General features: G+C 37.0%; 1 protein-coding gene and 1 long non-coding RNA gene across 3 annotated transcripts; one reads left to right on the forward strand and one right to left on the reverse strand.

Moving 5' to 3' along the window:
• ilk (integrin-linked kinase) lies at positions 1-20,968 on the reverse strand. Of its 2 annotated transcripts, none has more exons than XM_051908221.1 (13): positions 20,780-20,968; positions 18,654-18,914; positions 10,711-10,876; positions 10,336-10,431; positions 8,615-8,711; positions 8,381-8,464; positions 8,125-8,210; positions 7,849-7,958; positions 4,939-5,066; positions 4,592-4,713; positions 2,154-2,253; positions 1,677-1,807; positions 1-1,594 (listed from the first exon to the last, which is right to left on the reverse strand). In XM_051908221.1, the coding sequence occupies exons 2-13, from the start codon at positions 18,740-18,742 to the stop codon at positions 1,445-1,447; spliced, it is 1,359 nt and encodes a 452-aa protein (XP_051764181.1). In that variant the 5' UTR covers positions 18,743-18,914; positions 20,780-20,968; the 3' UTR covers positions 1-1,444. The 2 variants fall into 2 exon arrangements, with proteins under 2 accessions (XP_051764181.1, XP_051764180.1); XM_051908220.1 differs by having other exon boundaries at positions 18,654-18,919; positions 20,780-20,967.
• Positions 10,886-12,990, forward strand: LOC127520264 (uncharacterized). The gene is made up of 2 exons (XR_007932079.1): positions 10,886-12,500; positions 12,673-12,990. It is a non-coding gene; the product is annotated as an uncharacterized LOC127520264 (long non-coding RNA).
• Positions 20,969-22,064: the final 1,096 nt, after the last annotated feature.

Raw genomic sequence — 22,064 nt, forward strand, 5'->3', positions numbered from 1 at the left:
TTAGCATGGCCAAAACATTTTATTTGTTCTTATTTTCTTTTAGTAAACTTTAGTTATCATGAATAAAATATAGACAGCCCAAATCTCCAAAATAAAGAATTAACTTTCATTAAAAACCTCACAGGGAGAGAAAACAGTGAGCATAAGTTAGATAATCAGTTGGTTTTTCATGATCACAACTGTTTGCTTTTCAAAACATAACAAAAAAAGTGAAACTAAAAAAAAAAAAAAAAAAAAAAAAAAAAAAGCATGTCAAGTATGCTTATTTTCATCTCTTGGTTTTCCTATTACATACTGGCAAGCTGATAAGAGGAACACTGTGAAAGCAAAATAAGGAAGTAAATAGATGTAGTGTTTAGAAAAGCAAAAAAATAAAGGCACTCATGGGCAGCCTAACCTATCACCCATGAAAAAAACATTTATATATGTATACAGTATAAAAATCTCTCAGACATTTCAGCACATAACATGCTTAACATGTACAATGTAAATTAGAATACAGGAGCCGGAGGCGTGTTAGTTGCATAACAGAGGATGCAGCAATCATGCATTTGTATGGATCAAGTAAATACGTAGGTTTATGGGAGCAAGAATTGAAGACATGACCCATGATGTGTGTCATCTGTGACACAAAAGTTCTCACATTTGATGTGACGTGTGTAAATGGCTCTTCCTTTGAGCATATGGTACCTTAATTTAACATAACAGGTTTTTAGAATATGTATCTCTCCCTGCTATGAGAAGGACAATACAATCGTGATATTATGGGCACTTCATAGTTTTGTTTTTGTTACATGATAAGGCATAAAATTGGCATTAGCTATTGCATTATTGCACTGCTTTAAAAAAAACAAAAAAAACAAAACAAATCTCAGGCAAACTTGGCCTATAGGTCTTTTATCATCAGGACAATCTGAAGAAAACGCATAGTTGAAAGAAAATGGCACGTTGCTTTAAATACTAATAGCGGCTGATGCATACACATTTGCAAATTATACTGATTTTGAGCTGAAATGTTTGTTGTTGTCCTTTTGAAGGGGTGAAGATGACAAAAATGGAGCAAGTGCGCAAAAAGATGCAGAAAATGTGGGAGTGGTTAGTTGAAAACTGATTTTACTGTACATTCACTGCGTCCAAAGACTGCTGCCGCCACTTCTTGTTTAATGGCTATAGAAAAAACGTTTTGAGAGGAGCGTCCAGAAAAAACGAAAAGGACCAATGAACATATATATATGCACAAACACACACGCCATTATTCAATGATTGCTTGTAAGAATATAGGAGATAGTGAGAACGTGGCTTTTAAAAATGTTCAACAGCACTTCCACAAAGCGTTTTTTTTCTTTAGCAGAGGGCTACAGTGGCATAGAGCACTTTGGTGAGTGGTGAAGTTTAAGGCAATACTGTGAACTCAGTGTTTGCAGGGTCATCCAGCAGGGCTGTTTCATTTGTCTTGCATCTTCTCTAGGATGGGCACGATCATGTCGAATTTGGGCCTCTTGGCGGGGTCCTCGTTCATGCAGATCTTCATTAGCTTGCAGATGTGGGGGGAGATGCCTGGTGGGATGGTGGGCCGCAGTCCCTCTAGTGCCACCTAGTGGAGAGAAAAGGGATAAGGGTGTTTGGTTTGGCTCTTGCTTTCCAAAGTCAGGTGCATATGAAGGAATCCATCTTACCTTCATGCCGATCTCCATGTTTGAGAGGTCAGCGAATGGCACCTCTCTGGTGACAAGCTCCCAGAGCAACACGGCAAAGCTCCACATGTCCGCAGAGCGCCGGTTAATCTCCTCTGGCTTCTTCTGCAGGGCTGAGAGGAGATGTGGAGGGAGATGTTAAGGTATCAGTGGATCAAAACTTTAGTTAAAGATGCAGTCACATTTATTACTGTTCTGCAAGTTTTCGCAGGCGAAAAATCCATGCAATCTAAAATTTCGCATGAGGACAAAAGGTTTTCCCACACAGACTTCACAATGTTAATCAAGCAGATTCACTGCGTTGACCAACAGGAAGCTGCTTGGTTTGAAAGTGACTGTGTTGTTTCTGGGTGAGCTGTGTTTCATGCATCACTACACTGTTGACAATAGACAATGTATAGTGGATAAAGAGAAATCTTTGAAATGAAGAATTTAGAGAGTGAAGGAGAGAAATGATACCTTCCGGTGCCACCCATGCGGGAGAGTACATCCTGCCAGGACACTGGAAGGAGAACTTCACATCTGCCATGCTTATCCTGGCCGTCATGTCCTCATCAATCTGATGTCAATGAATCAGTGAGAACAGATTCATTAGGATATCTGAGCATGAAACAGTTATTTAGGCCAAACTCACAGTTTTTACTGCTTTATACAAATTGCAGCAAAACTGAATCAGTGCTCGCTACCATTCCCAACACTCACTGAGTATGAGCAGATCACGTTCAGAAACAGTCTGTTCTAAATTATTCTTGGTCACAGAGGCAATATATTAATTTAAGTTACATTTATATACTGTGTATGTATATACCATTCCACAATTTGGGTTTTTAATACTTTTTTCAGCAACGATGCATTACATTGATCAAAAGTGACTTTTGTATTGTTTTTGTTTTCAACTAAATGCTGTTCATTTGAACTTCTATTCGTCAAAGTATCCTGAAAAAACATGCATCATGTTTTCTGCATATTAAAATACTATAAAATAAGCAGCACAACTATTTTCAACATTGATAATAATAATAAATGTTTCTTGAGCATCAAATCAGCATATTAGAATGATTTCTGAAGGATCATGTGACACTGAAGACTGGAGTAATGAAGCTGAAAATTCAGCATTGTCATCACAGGAATAAATTGCATATATACAATAATACATTAAAAATTCTTTTAAATTATAATAATATTTCACAATATTACTCTTTTTAACTGTACTTTTGATCAAATAAATGCATAATGTGCATTTAGGGGTTAGGGGTCACTATGTTGGCTGAGAGTCTGGGTAGGGGTCTATGGTTGTCCTCTCACTGCTTTGTCAACCAGAGAACAGTTCTCAAGATAGTATAGTGTGAGAAGTACAGCTCTTAGTAGTTTGATACTTGTGTAGTTTTGCCTTGGTTTCACTTGTGTTTGTGGGTTAATGACAATCCATTGTGCTTTAAACTGATCATGACTTCCACAGATTTTTATTTTCTAATGGACATTACAGACCATTGATGTTTGTAATGTAACTCTAAAATCTTCAGAGACAATGAGAAATCCACAACCAAAGTTCTTTTACTGCAATACTCTGCAACGCGGATCTCTCAACTTGTGATGGGATGCACAGAAACTTCACAGAGAACTGAGACTGTTTATAGCTGTTCCTGTTCACAGTTCCACTAAATCAGTTCCACATACCATGACAGCAAACTGGGTTTTTCTTGGCTCAAAATGAGGCGGAGGTGGTAAAATCCTGATCACGGCAGAAAAAAAAAAAACACTTTTTACAAGCACGTATTTTAGGTATTTTAATATTAAGATTATTAGATTTTTATTTTGAGAACACTATCATATATACAATGTTTCCCACAGGATTTTGTGTTTTCTGTGGTGGGTGGACCTCTGTCCTTATAGGGGGGTAAAATTTTGTACATCTTAAAGATAAATTCATTAATCTGGTGCACTTTGAGAGTTCAAAATAAAGAGCTCCAACCCATGTTCAGTGTGCAAATTGAACAAAGAAAAAGCCTTGTAAAGGGGACTCTATAGGGCTTGTGCGCTAGAGATGTGTGGATCAGCTCTTACATCACCCAAATCCACTGTTAAAAATAAATCAACCACCCACCAACTGCCTGAACCTCAAGCATGATGATATGGTAACATATCACACTTAGGTAGGCTGCTTTTAAATGAATATTTAAAATAAAAGTTCTTCTTTGGCAAAATTACATTTCCTTACTAGCCTAAACACAGGTTTTACTCCCTTCAAACTTAAATTGTCTCTGTTTTATTACATCGTTCGTTGCATTTTAACAAATGAGAGTTCCGTGTCTTTATTAAAATGAGCACATTAATGATTTATCTCTTATCCACCCGCGACCCACCCGCAATTAATTGGAATGTTATTTTGTATTACTTGGCCCACCCGACCTGCGGATTATCTGATATAACCGCAATCCACGTATCACTTTTGTACGGTCCTAAGTGGCTCCGTTCGAGGCCAGCACATTTCAAGGCCAGAGCGAAACCAATCTTTCCGGCCCTGACCCGCATTTTCTGCAGTGGGGATGGGCGGAACGGTTCGAGAATGGACACAGGCCGGGAAGCCGCATTGGAACCGTGGAAAAGGGGTATCTGAGTATGTGACTGCCTGCCTGTCTGAGTTTTGTCGACATTCGACAGCCGGAGGCAGCACTATATTTGACGGAAGCGGCCACCTTGTAATTCTACAAGTGAACTTGTATTTTGCAATCAGGGGATAACATTGAGAAATGAACGTCTGTGGAAATGAATCTAGAGCAACTGTATAACTAACTATACATCATGTTCTCTTGCATAATAGACAGGAATAGACACTCTGGAAAAACCCAGTTGTAGAAAGCTAGATTAGTGGGAAACTTCTCCTTTCTGTTCCTTACCATGACACTTTTGCTGTTGAGATAATGCCGAGGAATCATGGGCTCCAGTGTGTGCAGGAAAGCCATTCCACACGCTATATCCAGGGCAAACTTCACTGCCTGCGTCTGATCCACAACAAAGTCTAAATGGAAGAGAGAAAGAGGAAGATACAAGAGAAGGCTTGAGTAAGACATCTAAATTTACTTATGCTGAGTCAGGAGAAAAAACCTCCAGTGTGTCCAGAATTTAAAGAGCATGTAAGCATATTTTCAAAATTAAACGTTCAATAACATTCAAATGGACCAGACAAACTTCATGAAAACACCACATGATTTATGTGAGACAGTAATGTGTGTGTTTTACTCACTGGTCCCCTCGTGAAGCACATTGTAGAGGGAGCCATAGGGCATCCAGTGTGTAATTATGACTGGATGAGGGGCGGGAGGAGCCTGACACGCCCCCAACACAGGCAACACGTTTGGGTGGGAGAAGATTCTACAGCAGGGGAAACATCAAGGTGGAGAGGGACGCATGAACACACAGATACAACAGACCGCTAACACGATGGAGACATTTCACAGATTAAAAGGTAACAGATCAGGACTGTCCTCTCTTTTGGAATAAAATAGTTCACCTAGATTTTCCCTTTTTTTCAGTTTTGACATTCTAGTGTCTATGCTTTGAATCTTTAAAGGGTCAGTTCACCCAAAAATGAAATGTCTGTCATTAATTACTCACCCTCATGTTGTTCCAAAACTGTAAGACCTTCATTCATCTTTGGAACACAAATTAAGATATTTTTGATGAACTACTATTTTTTCTTAAAAAAATGCATTTTTAAATGATTAAACAGCTTGTTGTCAAAGTTAGTATTGGCTTTATGGCCAGACACTTGCATGTGTCCTTAGATTATTAGCATTTTACCAAAATCAAGCTCAAATGGACTCGGAGTTACAAAGACACTCTTCTCCGCTTCTCAAATACATAAAACATTAGCCTTTACACACATCTTCTTTTGAATAAAGAAAATGCTGTACTTATATAAAGAACCTGTTTTTTATTTACCCTTATACTGCAAACAAGCAGAGACGGTCTCCAAATTGCGTGCAGGACAAGCTCTTAGTATAAAGTTCAGTTCAAGCTCTGGTAAAAAGTATAGGCTAAAAAATAAAATAAAAATAAATAACGTTGTTAACCACTATGTTTTTCTAATCAAATCATTTTCGGAACAATAATGTTACAGAAGGAACTCAGAACAGAAACGTTAAAATACTGATTCTGCTCAGAGTGAACTGATTGAATTTTTTTGTTTTTAAGCCCTGGAATATAGTGCATGAGGTGTATGTGGCCGTGATTAGGACCTTCTTTAAACATCCCTGTTTGTGTTCCACAAAAGAAAGAAAGTCATACAGATTTGGAATATTTCTATTGTAGTATCAATGATATAAAATTAGATAAATAGTTTTGATTTTAATATTATTTGTTTTCATTTTAATTTCAGTTAAAGCTTTGATAAATTTTGTTGTGTTTTTGTCATTTTTATTAGTTTTTTTATATTCACAGTTTTTATGAATTTTTATTTTAGTTTTAGTTATTTTAGTACATCAAGTTAAACTAAAATGAGAAAGGTTTCCTTGACAATCAGCTGAAATAAAATAAGTTTATTTTATTTTTTTTTATACGTTCTTTTATCTTTTATATTATTTTTTATCAAGTAATGGACATTTTTTTATGGTTTAATTTTAGGTAACTACAATAACCCTGATTTGGAATGAGTACATGATGACAGAATAGGTTGTTTGCACATGACGTCATTGCTGCACGTGAAATGCGGCTGGAGGGCAAGGAGTGATTTTTTTATATAGGAATCCTATCACAAACTCAAAATTCCTTTGTTTGGCATCGTTTATGGTTGCACAAATCTATCAAACCGAGAAACCACAATGAGCTTTTATCGTTTACGTAACTTATATCGTTTTTTAACTTTAAAAGGTGCCACCTTTTATAGTGATTTGCATCCGCCGATACTGAAATGAATATGGATACCTGCTTACCTTATTTGTTTTTGACTTGGTTAAATAATCACATTTTTCATGGTATCGTTTGCAGGGAAGAGAAGATATTCTATCTCATTGCATGATCATTTGGTGTTTTCACTTCAGTTTTGTAAAATTCCGTTTACAATGTTGATGTGGTTACCGTGAAAACAGTGTCACGTGCTGCTGCTTCAGCCATCATATGGTAGAAAATGTCAAAATAAAAAAAAATGTGTTCAACAAGCTGACAGAAGTCGATTAATTTCTTTGTTGGAAGGGTGTAAATGTAACTGTACTTTTAATGTTTTCTTTGTAAATATTCACTTTCCCATATGACCACGGAGGAGAATCGGAGGGGCATTCAGCGGACAGACACCCTTTATTACAGTCTATTACAGACACCGACACTGTATTATTATTATTTTTTTTGTATTTATTTCAACAAATGACAACCAAAATCAAACCCATAGAAGCTTGTGAACAGTTTTGAAGTGGCTGTGTACAAGTTATACTCATTCACAAGCCGAGTGAGAGTCATACTCGCAAATGTAGTGTTAATTAAACCAAACAAAATACAACACTTTCAAAAACACTCAGCTATGTGATTATTGTTTTGAGTGATAGGGAGTGGGTTCAATCAGTGACATTATTAGATTTAATATATATCGTCTCCCCATCACCACCTCAACCTGCTTCCCTTAGTGTTTTTACCATGGTTTTTTCACGTAGAAAAGGCGAAATCCAGTTTTTTCCCTGAACGATGATGTGAGCTTCTGTTGCAATTGTCGATTCAGCATAAATGACCTACAATGGCGACATTTTTCACAATCACGACCGAAAGTCAAAAATACTGCCCTAAATGTCACTAGTAGAAAGGCAGCGCAATATAACCAAACCCAGACTAGACCTGAACGTGGCGTGACAGCGGCTTCACATTCTCTATATCTACTTCCTCGATGGCAGTCAAGTCTTTCAATTCAGTAGAGAAAAAAAAATAAAATAAAAATAATTCGCTCCTCTTCATAACATAAGGTTCACGTCAAAATATGTTGTAATTTTCTGTTTATACCATTCTAAACCAGCACAGTACTGACTTTTCCACATCTCTTCCATTTTAATTTTCACTGCTTGCCCTCCACATTAATTTCGCACGTCACCAGAACCACATGATTGCAAACAACCTATTAATTTCTGGGCAAACTGTCCCTTTAGTCTGTGTAATCTGGGCACTCTGAACGAACCTTAGTTTAGGATACTCCTCATTAAAGTCACGACTCTTTCTAGTAGTCCAGTCCCGCACATGAAGCATCTTGACCACAATCTCTGTGCCCTGCCAGCGGCCCTGCCACAGCTGAGAGAGAGAGAGAGAGAGAGAGAGAGAGAGAGAGAGAGAGAGAGAGAGAGAGAGAGAGAGAGAAAGAGAGAGAAAGAGAGAGAAAGAGAGATCAGTGTTTCCATAAAGGCTCTGAGACATGGTTTGGGTAGCTACTGTGGTTTGGTTTGGTAAATGAGCTCACCTCCCCAGAGTGATTCTCGTTGATCTTGGCCAGCATGGAGAGCTGCTTATAATCTATGCCAGCGGTTTTGTTTAGTGTGCCATTACCTGCAGCCATCATGAAAAGAATACAACAATCAAACCTTGGTTGTGGATAATTCATATAATCTTATATGACAACCTATACACAGTTACAATGAATGACAATAAAATGCTTGTTTGCCAAAGCATCTGCGTTATGAATGTAAATGAGAATCAGATGTTCTGAGGGCGCTTACGTGGTCGAGTTCGAGTGGTTCCCTTCCAGAAAGTGTCCTTGAAAGGAACTTTGGTCAGGCTCTGTCCCTGTTTCTCCGCCAGCTCTGATTCATAAACACAACAGAATTATTAGGGCTGATGCAACATATTATAACAGAAACAGTTCTCTGAAGCTTGACAATGTCAGCAAACAATCCTCCAACAAATCTACTGCTGACGTCACATTTGCTACATTGCTACAGAGAAGAGTTTACCTTTCAGATTTGCAGCAAGCGGTGGTTTGGCCTTGTCCAGTGGAGTTTCTCCATATTTGTTGCAGATGCTCACCTGAGCCCCATTATTGACAAGATCCTAGAGAGATGATGTACGATAACATATCTGGTACAACAGAAACTAAATTCAGGGTTCCTACATTTTCAATTTCAAAATTCCATACTTTTCCGTACTCAAATCCCCAAACCTCTCTGTAGATTTTTAAGACCATATTTAACACAAACTGTACATACAGCATTATATTTAGTATATAGTACAAGCATCTGTAAAGGTTTTTTTCAATGGTTTTCTCGAAGTGATAACATGTGCTCACATGAAGAGAAGAAACCTAAAAAGCTTTATAACCTGCATATATCCACGTCTGACACATCAGTTTGATACTGTAATCATGGTTTGATGTTGCACGATCACTAAACAGCAAAGTACAGTATGAATTAAATGATGGTTTGACCCTTTATCTGTTGCTGGTTTGAGTTTTTTTATAGAAACTTAACTCTTTTATTTTGATTTTTTTATAGAAACTCTTAATTTTATATTTTAGAAAACTGAATAGGGGAAATAGTCTGGAAACACAAATATTTTCCCATACTTTTTCAGACCTGCAAATTACTCATATCAAATTCCATACTTTTCCAAAATGCGTAGGAAGGAACCCTGTAAATTGTAATCTTTTGAAAATCTTCTGAATGCCAATGTTTAAACATTTCCAAGTTAATTCTGCTCAAATGTAAAAAAAAAAAAAAAAAAAAAAAAAAAAATGCAATGTAGTGGTTGCATTTTTCAATCAGTGTTATTTTAGGTTTATTTATATACGATTGCAATATTTTTAATGTATTTAATTTATTACATACTTTTTAAACTTGGTTTTTATTTTAATATTTTTAGTTTTCATTTTAATTTTAAATTTAGTAATTTTGTTAAGTGCATTTGTCATTTATTAAGTTTTTTTTTATATATCTATTTACTTTAGTTTTTATTTACTTTACTTCAAATTGTTTATTTTAGTTGCCAAGTCAACATTTTTAAATTTTAATTTAAGTTTTTCAAGTTTAAGTTTTTCATCTAATATATATATATATATATATATATATATATACACATTATATATATATATATATATATATATATATATATATATATATTTTTTTTTTTTTTTTTTTTTTTTTTTCAATGAAAAAAAAAAAACAATTTTAATAGTTTTAGATAACAATAACAACACTGTTTTCGATGCAATAAAAATGAACTGGCACTACAGAGGACCACTTGTGGACCGCTTGTTCATCAAATATGATGTTGAAAATATTCAAATTCATAGTCATACGTGTTTTTATCAATATATTGGTTGCGGAAACAGTAATTTAAACATTCAAATAATATGCAAAATAAATTTTAAAACAATTATGGTTTTGTGTGAAAAGTTCAGGGTCTAAGCTTTGTAATGAAACCACATATGACTGTTAATGTTTTATCAGGACTTTTATATATCAAAGGATTGTTATTACATAATTACATAATTCCAGACGAGTTACCGGGTATGACCTTAAGAGGTTAATGACAATTTTATGGTGCTTTTCAAAGCTCTTGTCCCCATTCACTATAATTACATGGAAAACAGCCATTTAGTTCCCTTCTAACAACTGAAAGGTTTTCTAAACAATCTAGAATTTCTCATTTTTCCCAGCAGAGGGCACTTCAGACTAACCTCAGCTACCAGGTCATGGGCCCAGAAGCAAGCATAATGGAGAGGGGTGTTGCCGTGCTCGTTTGCCGCATTGGTATCTGCTTTACACTGGATCAGCTAGACAACACAAACCACAACATAATTCAGTATCCAGAACAGCAAACATAAATCATTCATTAAAAATCAGTTTTATAGAACTAAAAGGTATTGTCAGTTCCTTTATTCCTTCTTAGGAGTGTTTAAAGTTTGTGTGTGTGAGTATTTATAACTCTGGGAGCTTCTGTTTGCAGCTGTGTGTTTGTTTACACCTTTCCATGACAGTTGTGGTCACTGTGGTTGTTCAGGTGCAAATGCGTGTGTGTTAGTGAGCATTTATCTGCTCTGATCTGTTCGCACCTTGGCCAGAATGTCACGGTGCCCGTGGCTGGCAGCCAGGTGCAGGGGTGTGTCGTCGCCGCGGTTCATGACATTGATGCGCGCCCCTCTCATGATGAGCATATCCACGACGCCCGAACGACCCTCACGGCACGCCCAGTGCAACGGACTGAACCCGTGGTCATCCCTGCGAGAAACAAACACAAACAAAAACACATATGAGTCAGTAGCATATAATTATCGCATGAATACTTAAAAGTCACACTAAAAAAATATTTATGTCTAAATTTAAGATTGATGTATTTCAATTGCTTTTAAAATTTCCATGTATTTGGATTACACAGTTTAACAATCTAATATTAGTTTGTTAAAACTGTCTAATATCTTACTGTGTTATTTATGTATGACTGACAGATATGGCTCACATTAAGTTTATTTGTTCGTTAAAACTGGTTCAACTAATCCAAATGGATGGAAATTTTATATGCAATTTAAATGGATATATCTTAAATATTTTTTGAGTGCATACAGGTTTGGAAATGATGACAGAAATTTAATTTTTTGGGTGAGTTGTCCCTTTAGATCAGCACTTTTTTTTTTTTTTTTTTTTTTTAAGCAGTGGTTGGCGGTAAACTGTCTCCAGTCAGGCTAGTGTTCTCTCTCTCAGCTGTCTGTCTCCAGCCAGTTAAATATAAACAGCCGTTAACTGGCCCTTTCCTCTAGATTATGTATATCCCCCCTACCCCCTTCTGTTTGAGTCCGAGATCCGTTCTCAGGCCTTCCTATTTCCTTTTCAAAACCACAGTAAAACTCACACTTACTTCAAGTCGATGGTGACGCTAAAGTTACAATAACAATACAGTGATCAGATCAGAGCCTGTGCATTAGCGCTGCTACTGTCAGCACACGTGACTGATCCACTTGAGGTTTGTACTATTAAAACCACTAAACGCAACTGCTGTGAAAGTGTTATAAAGGTAAAGTCTGCGGTTGGTGCTTATGCTCATCCCCACAGAGATTAGTTGTAAAGTCTGCAGTAATGAAGTGTTTGTTGAAGAGCTGGGTGTGTGCAGTAGAGTAGGAAGCCTCTGGATAAATAGTCAGGCCAGTAGCATGGCTAAACTTAGGATAGCTGCTGAAACTTCTCACAAGGTCCTGCCGGAACAGACCAGACCAGACCACACACACACACACACACACACACACACACACACAACACACACACACTGAGTCAAATGGTGATTTGGTCACAGATAAAAGGGTTAAAGACAAAATAAATAAAATAAATAAATAAAAATAATAAAGACAAAAAAATAAATAAATAAAAATAAACATATGAAACCTCTTAACATAAAAAAAAAAAAAAAAAAAAAAAAAAAAAAAAAAAAGACAAATAAAGAGGAAGACCCACTCCCCCCAACATATAAATTAATTAAATGAGACAGTGAATCATGAGCTTCCCAATGGGAATTCCGGAATGTTCATTATTTCCGGCCAAGCGGTACATTTCAAGGAAGGAAGGAGGGGGAAAAAAAGAAAGAATGCAAAAAAGGCAAGAAAAGAATGTCAAACAAAGCAGGAAAGAAAGTAGCAAAGAAAGGAAGTTTAAAAGAAAAAAAAAGGCAATGGAAGGAATAAAGAAAGTACTGAAAAATAAAGCAGGAAAGAAAGAAAGAAAGAAAGAAAGAAAGAAAGAAAGAAAGAGGCCAACAAAAACAAAAGGAAAGGAAGAATCATAAAAGAAAGAAACTGGGAAAGACAGGAAGAAAGTTGGAAAGATGAAAGGAAGGAATTAAGAAATTGGGGAAAAAGTGGAAAAGGAAGAAAATGGGACAAAAAGAAAGCCAGCGGGAAAGAATGGAAGGAAGCAAAAAAAAAAAAAAAAAGAAAGAAAGAAAGAAAGGCCAACAAAAATGAAAGGAAAGGAAGAATCATAAAAGAAAGTTGGAAAGATGAAAAAGGAATTAAGAAATTGGGGAAAAGGTGGAAAAGGAAGAAAATGGGACAAAAAGAAAGCCAGCGGGAAAGAATGGAAGGAAGCGAAAAGAAAAAAAAGAACAAAAGGAAAATCAAAGTGGCAAACAAAGCAGTAAAGAAAGAGGCAAACAAAGCGTGAAAGGAAGAATCATAAAACAAAGAAACTGGGGACGGCAGGAAAAAAGTTGAAAAGAAAAAAGGAAGGAATTAAGAAAGTGGGGAAAAACAAAGCAGAAAAGGAAGAAAATTTGACAAAAAGGAAGGAAGAATGGAAGGAAGCAATTCAAGCAAAATGAAAGAAAGGAAGTTTATATGAAATGAAAGAAGAAAGAAAGAAAGAAAGGGCAAGATAATAGGACATTAACAAGAAAAATACAAGGGAGCTGGAAAGAAAGCAAGGAGAAGGAAAAAGAAAGTAGGCCAATGAAGGAAGGACAGCTGGTAAGAGAGCTTTCTGTGGTCAGAGTGTCAGAGCTCACTCTTATCACATCCTTCAGAAGCTCCATCATACAAATGAAGCAGCAGAGGGCTGGACTGAGGAAACCAGAGCGGGAATGACAGGAAATTATATTCAGCGCTCTCTCTTCCACTGTTAGCAGCTCCCTTCCTTTGCCTGTGTGAGTGTGAGCCCTCTGGTCAATTCATACCCAGTTAGTTTCTCTTGTCCTTGTAAGGACGTGAAGCATGCGCTGTTAACAAGCACACACACACACACACACACACATAGAGAGAGAGAAAGAGAGAGAAAGGAACGTTTACACTAACAGACTTACAAACGTACAAAGACAGACTACGTAAACAGTGATACTGAGTCACACAGCTGAAAGATTATGTCTTGAGTCTGCGGTTATGCAATCAAAGAGATGAAAGGCTCTCATATTAAGAGCTTCCTCAGGCCAAAAACCATTCAGAGGCTGTGTTCGTGATGATTTAAATGTACCACTCCACATCTGAGCTCAGGTTTACCTTTCAGCGCCAATCTGGTTGAGTGAAAGCTAAGACTGAATTAGATCATAAGCCGCACATCAGTGAGGCGCCACAAACTATAAACATCTGAGCTAGCAGGCTAGTGAAATGGGCCAAATTGATGGCATGTTACAGGAAATGTAACTGAAACAGGTCAAATAATATCGCTGGACATCTAAAAGGTACTTTCTGATTCAAACCGCACATCAAAACGGATGTACAAGTGATATATTTTTAGACAGTGCGGTTAAAAATAAGAAGTTAAAATACAGGAAGTATTTTTAATAGTAACTGATTTTAAATGTACTTCTGAATGGCTTTGAGCTGCAGCAGTTTTAAAGCCACAGAGACAAACACAGCTGTAAACTGGCATTTAGTTTGCTTCAGTCTTCTGCTCTTCTACTATCATTAGTATCTCTGAGTCCTGTCCAGACATCAAGAATGAAAAACAACCACAAAATGTCTCAGTTCCTCTTTGAGTCAAAATTGGAGAGCAGACTCAGACAACTTGAAATGACATTCGCTACTAGAGAAGCACAGATGCAAAACGTGGTGCTGATACCAAATGGTGATGGATACGGATCATTTCAAAAGTGGAGTAAGTTTAGATGAAACTTTGAGTACTAATAAATCATAGTAAGTTACTCAAGTAATTATTTTTAATTACATGTTGAATTTAAAGGCTAAACAGATCAAACCAATAATTTCAAAATGGAGGCTCCAGGTGTAATGGCCAAATTTTTAGGACACTGTACATTCTAGATAAGTTTAGACTTATCAAAGTTCAGTTTGCTAAATGACATGCGGTATTGCGAAGCATAAACAACACCCATGTATGTCTGCAATTTCCTGTCTCCTCCCACAAAAGCGTAAGGTCGCGACATCTGAAGCCATGCTGAAACTCGTCATGGCACTTAAGAAAAACTGAATCACACAGCACTGCTCCTCATCGCCCCTTTTCATAGCAGCAAAATCATTTTATTAGGCAAACCTCAACAGGCTGAAGTGAAAGGCAAATCCCTTAGCTGGAGTTTTTCTATTTCTGGAAAAGGAAAACACTTTGAGACGGGTAAGAAGGGAGGGAGAGACAGAGAGAGAGAGAGGTGACACAGAGAGGGCTGGTATGGCTCAAGTCAGCATGCTTTGCTTGGTGAGCTCATCGTATGGAAACTATTCGTCCCAACCATTTCATTTTAGCCCAGACTGTTCTCTCCTCCCCCTCTTCCGAGTCACAAATTAGACAGACTCCTACTCGCATAGATTTGTAAAAGATCAGCTGTTGTTTAGAGTAGGGAATTGACATATAGCAGACAACGTGTGCGCTAACATAAATAAAAATGAGGGGTATTGTCTTCTTTTCCTCTATCTGAGTTGGTATTTTCTCCTGCTGGCTGTTTTACAAACCAGTAAGTCAGACATTTCCTTACACATAATTACAAAGTCACAACTTCAGCCACGTGAAGAGCGCAGGAAATGCCTAGATAGCGATCTACATTGGACATGATGGCACGCCTCCCAAAATGTTTCATCCAAACTAGCCGCTGCCTGCAATCTGCTGATTTCGTGCTGAATCGGCACTGGCGAACCATTCGTCTCCGAGCCGTTCTATTCAGGTAATAATTCTTGTGGCTGACAGCAAGAAAGCAGATCCAGATCAGATTCCTTGCAGGTTCTTGGAGATCTACCTGAAAGTTTTCCTCTCTTTTGTGCTTCCCAGCTGTTCTGGGATGTGTTAGCGAAGGAAGGCAGGCCAAGGTTGCTTGTGAGAAGGAGCTTGGAAGAGGTGGAGGTATTTGAAGAGGGTGCATGGATCAACTCTGTGTATGCTTTGCACCATATAGGGCTAAAAGTGGAATTCTGGTCTTCAACGCGTGTGGAATGTTTTTTTATTTAGTTTATTAGACATAGATGGGATATTTCAGGTCGTATTTTCTTTAAACCTAGGCTAACAATGATGAGTTTTCCACAAAAGGCATGCACAATATTAACATTCTATAATAATAATTTAACAATATACTCCATATAACTGAAAAAATTACTAATATTTACTAAAAAATAATATGACTAATATTAATTAAAATATTAATTAAAAATAAAAAGAAATTAAAAATAAAACCTAAAATCAATAATTTTAAATGCTACAAGTGAATTTAGGCATTTAACATTATAATGTACAGTATGAAAAATTGATCTTGTAATTGTATTGTAATTGCCACAAACGAATATCAAATATCAACAAGGGATGCTTCGATCGAACGGCCGCAGATCGGTATTGGCTGATAATCAAATTCGATCGTGAGTTACTAAATTTAGCCAATCTTTTGAACCGATCCCAATTTGATGAGGTAAAACCGTAAAAAGTCAGCCGACGCACATGTAAACAGTACACAGATGACGCTTTTGCACCACGTTCTGCTTTGTAACTTTGCAAAACTTTAGTAAACCATAGTAAATCACACATCTTTATTTAAAATGGTTTGTCCCGCCCACACACAACATAATATGATACGTAGATCTTCAAAATCCTCACAAAGTAACATGACATGCTGCTTGGCTAAAGCTATAGGGCTTCTGGGATCTGGTCATGTGACGATCATGATGCAGTGTTTTCCAGCGTCATTTGAAAGTTCAACCAATGGAAACTGGAAGTGTCAAGACCAATCGGACACTTTTACAGCTGGAGCGCGTTTGAATTTGATTAATTGCTCATATTGACAGGTCTTGATTTAGAATAGGAGCGCAGAGCTGAAACAGCGTTTGATTTTATGGTTAACAGTGACAGTCAACAGAGAGCTTACATTTCACTTATATTAAGTTTGAATGATCGGTATCGGGCGATCATGATGAAGAAAATAAACAAATACATTTTTTAAAAATCTGTAGTCGTATTGGCAGCAAAAATTAGGGATGCACTGATACCATTTTTAAAGGACCGAGTACGAGTACCAATATTTTTTTTTCCCTGGTACTCGCTGATACCGATACCGATGCCTATACATTTATTAATTTCTTTTTTTTTGGGGGGGGGGGTGATGTGGCAGTTTTCCAAGCACAACACAGTGAGATTAATGAATGTAGGACAGCTTCTTTGTTATTACTCCAATGAAAAAAGTAATAATTTTGATGTGCTTGTTACAAACTTAAAGCACAAATTTCACAGTGTCCAAGACCTTCAAAGGGCATAATTACCAAAGTCATAATAAAAAACAAACATCAAGTCTTTTTTAACCTGCCTTTCAAAAAGTGCTAAACAAATATTACAGAACCAATGTTTATAACATAACAAGTCCAGTAAACAACGTAGGGTGACCAGATTTCTCATGGTGGAATATGGGACGAGTGGGCAATATGACCATGATATGAGAAATTTTATTTCACTATATATATATATATATATCATCTTTTGTTGTTTTAGGAACATTAATGACAGACAAATATTTAATTAGGCTACTGTCATTTTAAGACCGAATCCATGGATATAATATAGGCCTACTGACATACCCTTTTTTCACCCACCTGTTTACGTCCACTTAAGCCATAACCGACTGTATTTACGTGAGATACTCCACACTATAGACATTTTGACAACTATTTGTGCATTTGACCATTCAGGCGCAAGGAGAACTGATCGCACACTGTCTTAGAGAACTGGGATTGCACGCAAGAAAGAGAGAGTGCGCGTGCGAGAGAGAGCGCTTCTGGTCTGTGTCATTCAGCGTGATTTGCATAAAATTCGCAATGTGTGGGTTATCATCATTAATTTTGAAGTATTTCCACATTGTTTCTTTCTGACATTGTTTCTGCTGCTGCCATCGGTGTCTCTGTACATGGAAAATTCTGTCAGTTACGTCACGTGAGGTATCGGTCTTTGGTATCGGGGGTATTTTTACGAGTACGAGTACAAGTACATGAGCTTGGTATCGGGCCCGATACCGATACTGGTATCGGTGCATCCCTAGCAAAAATCCTGATCAGAGCATACCTAACATCGACAACACTGATAAATTACAGAAAACATGTCATATTGGCCAATCATTAAATTGAATGCATTAGCATCCTATTTTAAGCTTTGTAATACTTAATACTATATTATAATAAACATTTTTAAAAACTTTAGTGAAAATTATTTTAGAAAATTAATTTTAATACAAATAGACTTATCTAAACATACAACAACCTAGCAACGTGGCGACACGTTTTGCATTTGTATCAAGAATATAAAGGAAGTATACAAGAGTAATAAACTAATGCTGAATCTCCCTAAAGGGATAGTTCACCCAAAAATGAAAATTCGGTCATCATTTACTCCCCCTCAAACCTGTATGAGTTTTTTTGTTCTGCTGAACACAAAAGGAAAATATTTTGAAGAATGTCAGTAACCAAACAGATCTCGCCCCCCATTGACTACCATAGTATTTATTTTTCCTACTATGGTAGTAAATGGGGGGCGAGATCTGTTTAGTTACTGATATTCTTCCAAATATCTTCCTTTGTGTTCAACAGAAGAAAGAAATTCATACAGGTTTGGAACTACTTGAGGGTGAGTAAATGATGACAATTTTCATTTTTGGGTGAGCTATCCCTTTAAAGCTTCAAAATCATCTGATTTAAATATATATGCGGTTTATGCCACAACTGACCAAATAACTGGATGAAATCCACAACAGATGAAAAGTGATAAAATCTACCCTCATCGTCTTTCTGAGTCACTGCTCCACTGCGCCCAGGGATTAGAAGACAGATAAAAGTGTGAGGGGTGAACTAAGGGACAAGCCTTGACAGAATATCCATCTCCATGTGTGCACAAACAGGACATTTTCTTTACAATACAATCTAAATTTCGCAAAGTTAATAGGGGGTGTGGCCTCCAGGGATCCACCCCCTACAGAGAGCATCAGTTAATATTTGAATGGGAAAATGAGGTAACTGCTAAACCAAGACTGTACAAAAACGCAAATAAGCGGTCTCTACAACCACACAGCAATCTACCTAATAACAACTCTGACTAAATTCATACTCACCCCTGGTTTAGGTCATTTTCTGTGTTGTCCAACCAGAGGCGGACAGCTACCGCGTTGCCTTCACGGCACTGAGTGAAGATGTCATCCATCTCGGCACTCTCTCTCCTCTCACACTACCCGAATCTGGGAGACGCCTAGGAGAGGCGTCTGATGCAGCTGTACACTGAAGATGACAGGCGAGGGCTGACAGAACATCCAGCCAGGGGAATCGTGCGTTGAGACAGTCTCTTCTCAGCCTCAGGGCAAGTGCTGGTGTCTGTGCTGCACTGCAGAGAAACGAGAAGGAAGCTCAGATGAGCTGTCCTGAACATAGCTTGCAAAAAACACACTGTCACAGTCCACGTTGCTAGGGAACAATGACTAAAACTGAAAAATAAGTTGTCACCCAAAAATAAAAGGGTCAATAACATGATGCTCAGTTTTTTTTATTATTTATTAAAAATAAATAAATGCAATTCAAACATTGACGATATGACGTTATTTTTAGAGTCATTAAATTAATTTAGTTTTTAAACCACATCAAAACCACATGAAGCCAAAGTAAATAGCAAGAGTACAATTTTATGTGCATTTTTAGAACTTACGCGCATCTTGGCATTTCCATCCAGCACTTTTTTATACGATATCCCAAAATGCACATAAAAATAGGGGGATGCAAACATAGCTAATGATCCTTATTCTTCCAAATATCTTCTTTTATGTTCCACAAATATGAGTCACAGGTTTAGAATGACATGAGGGTGAATAAACAACAAAATTGTAATTTTTGGATGAGCCATTTCTTTAATTCACCACACAGATTTAAGCAATGAGTTCAAATAATTGTTCATTAACTGCTGATAGCCTACGTGATGAATACCCATGTAATCATGCAGGTCTCAGCTTGTTATAACATACATAACACTCCCTTACCGAGTCCCAAACAACTCTCTGCCAACAGAATGTGTTGCTCTAATACTCTGACATCACTCCAACTCATATTTTAGTTAAACACGTCTTTGCAAAGACCTGACATACTCATGAAAAGCTACTTCTGTTTGTGTGCCTGTTTTTTTTTTTTTTTTTTTTTTTAGAGAATTAAAGAAAGGTCACGTTACATTTATTAAAAACAAAATGGAAATTGGGTCTTAAATACATTTATGAAGCTATTTCTAATATAAACTATTATGTACTGTATATACTTTGCTGAGTGTGTTTGAGTTGGGATACTGGAGAGATTAAAAAACAGCATACACAGTCGGAAATGGAAACAAATGTGTTCACTTACAGAAAATGACAGACAAATTAAATAAGACTAAGAGAGAAAAAAGCAGACTGATATTGATTCAGTTAAATATGAATTCAATCACAAAGACACTAAAAGTAAACATGATAGTAAGACTCAGAAAGATGAGAAGAATTAGACAGATCTATATTGAAAAAGTTATATGTTCTAACAGATGACAGGTATGGTTTTTTTTTTTTTTTTAGATTTTGTTTAAATTGATGACAGATAGCAAAATAGACAGAAGAAAAACATACAAAATTAGAGAGACAGGTATGCATGTGGACAGATTGAAAAGTTCAAACAGGCAGGCAGACAGAATTGTTTATGAGTAAACAGAAAGTTATGTTCAGACAACAGAATGGGACAGATAGACACAGTTCAAATCTATTGATTTATATGTGTTCAAACACAAACAGATGGGTATTTGTTCAAATGACAGAGAGCAAGGAAGATTTTAGATAGATAGATTTTTTTTTTTTTTATAGAGTTTTTGTAGCAGACAGATAGACAGTTAGGCAGGCGGGCGGACAGACAGACAGGTATGTTCTCTCAATCAGAGTGACATTAGCCGCGGAGCTAACGGACGCTCCATTCAAAGAGAGCATAAAGACTCCTAATTTTGAGTGAACCAAAAGAAAAAGAAAAAACACAATATGAAATAAAATGTACTTAATCATGCTCAATGAATTTAATTTCACTCTAGACTTTATTTGTGGCTATTCAGTAGTAGTTTTGTCCTGCCGTGAGCTAGTACGCTAATTGTGCTAGCAGACATATACGCCCACAGTCACTTAACTTTACGATCAACACACGATTCATGCTTCCCTCACACTCAATCGATCATAACAACCATCATTACCTGTTTATGTGGCCGCTTTCAGCTGGAGTGGACCAACGGTAATGACTAGGACAGTCCGGACCGACACTCTTCCAGCGTCCACACCCTACTATAGCCCGAGTCTGTGATCTCCTCCCCGCCGACAGGCACTCACTCATTCCCCGCAGATCACGTCACTGCAGCGCCCCCGGCTGGAGAGTGAGGAAAACATGCGCCTCGGGACACGGCTTTTTATCTCTTCAGAACTGTGCCTGAGGTTATTAATATATTCCATTATATACAATGCCCGTCCAAATAAAAATGGATTTAAAAATGGATTTAAATAGGCAAATACTTAGGCATTATGGTTCTATGTTATATGTTTGGCAACAGTTCTTTTTACCCAAATTGATAGAGTGTGTAGCTTTTCATTTAAACAACCATGTAGGAAGACATATCATGGCCATTTTCCAGGATGACAAAGCCAAGATTCATCAGGCTCAAATTTTCACACATGAACTTGCACCTCTGAGTCCCAAACCTTAAATTCATTGAAATGGTTGGGAGGTTAGTCCTCTTGGAAAGTGCTGGAGGAGACTTTACAGAGTGCTTGACTCTTGCATTGTCAATACAAGATCTTGACCAAAAATGTATGCACCTCTTGGTGGAAATAACATCACAACATTTATTTATTCCATCAAGAGGTGCATCAATTTTTAGTCAATATCTTGTATTGACAATGCAAGAGTCAAGCACTCTGTAAAGTCTCCTCCAGCACTTCCCAAGAGGACTAACCTCCCAACCATTCTTTCACAGTTTGAGCCTGATTAATCTTGGCTTTGTCATCCTGGAATATGGCCATGATGTGTCTTCCTACATGGCTGTTTAAGAAATGAAAAGCTACACACTCCATCAATTAGGGTAAAAAGAGCTGTTGCCAAACATAAAACATAGAAACATAATAATCACAGCAATAATGATCCAGTGATCCACTCATGAGTATTTGCCTATTTAAATCCAAATGGCAACTTTTTTTTTGGCCGGGCAGTATACATGAATTTATCAAACACATTAAATGTGCATAGTCCTTTCTGTTACATCAGTATTAGGGGCGAATAAAGGTCCTCCGCTCTTCTACACATACAGAAACGTACCATGGAAACCATAAAGCCTGCCAAAATATGAGTTACTACAGTAAAAAGTAACTTTGTATAGCCACTTCTATAATCAAATATGCATTAATGAATTAATAAATTAAATATATAAATATCGCCAGATTCTGAAAAAAAAGACAATTTAAACCAGGGTTATAATGGTTAAATGAAAC

Source organism: Ctenopharyngodon idella, chromosome 10, assembly GCF_019924925.1.
Source record: "Ctenopharyngodon idella isolate HZGC_01 chromosome 10, HZGC01, whole genome shotgun sequence".
In the NCBI taxonomy this organism is placed as follows: Eukaryota; Metazoa; Chordata; class Actinopteri; order Cypriniformes; family Xenocyprididae; genus Ctenopharyngodon; species Ctenopharyngodon idella.

Bases quoted from the DNA above. Each gene is read 5' to 3' on its own strand.
- ilk (XM_051908221.1), bottom strand. From the start codon at position 18,742: ATGGATGACATCTTCACTCAGTGCCGTGAAGGCAACGCGGTAGCTGTC. The intron at 7,959-8,124 runs GTGAGCTCATTT...TCTCTCTCTCAG, and splicing joins ACGAGAATCACTCTGGGGAG to CTGTGGCAGGGCCGCTGGCA. The intron at 4,714-4,938 runs GTGAGTAAAACA...TCTTCCATTTAG, and splicing joins TGTGCTTCACGAGGGGACCA to ACTTTGTTGTGGATCAGACG.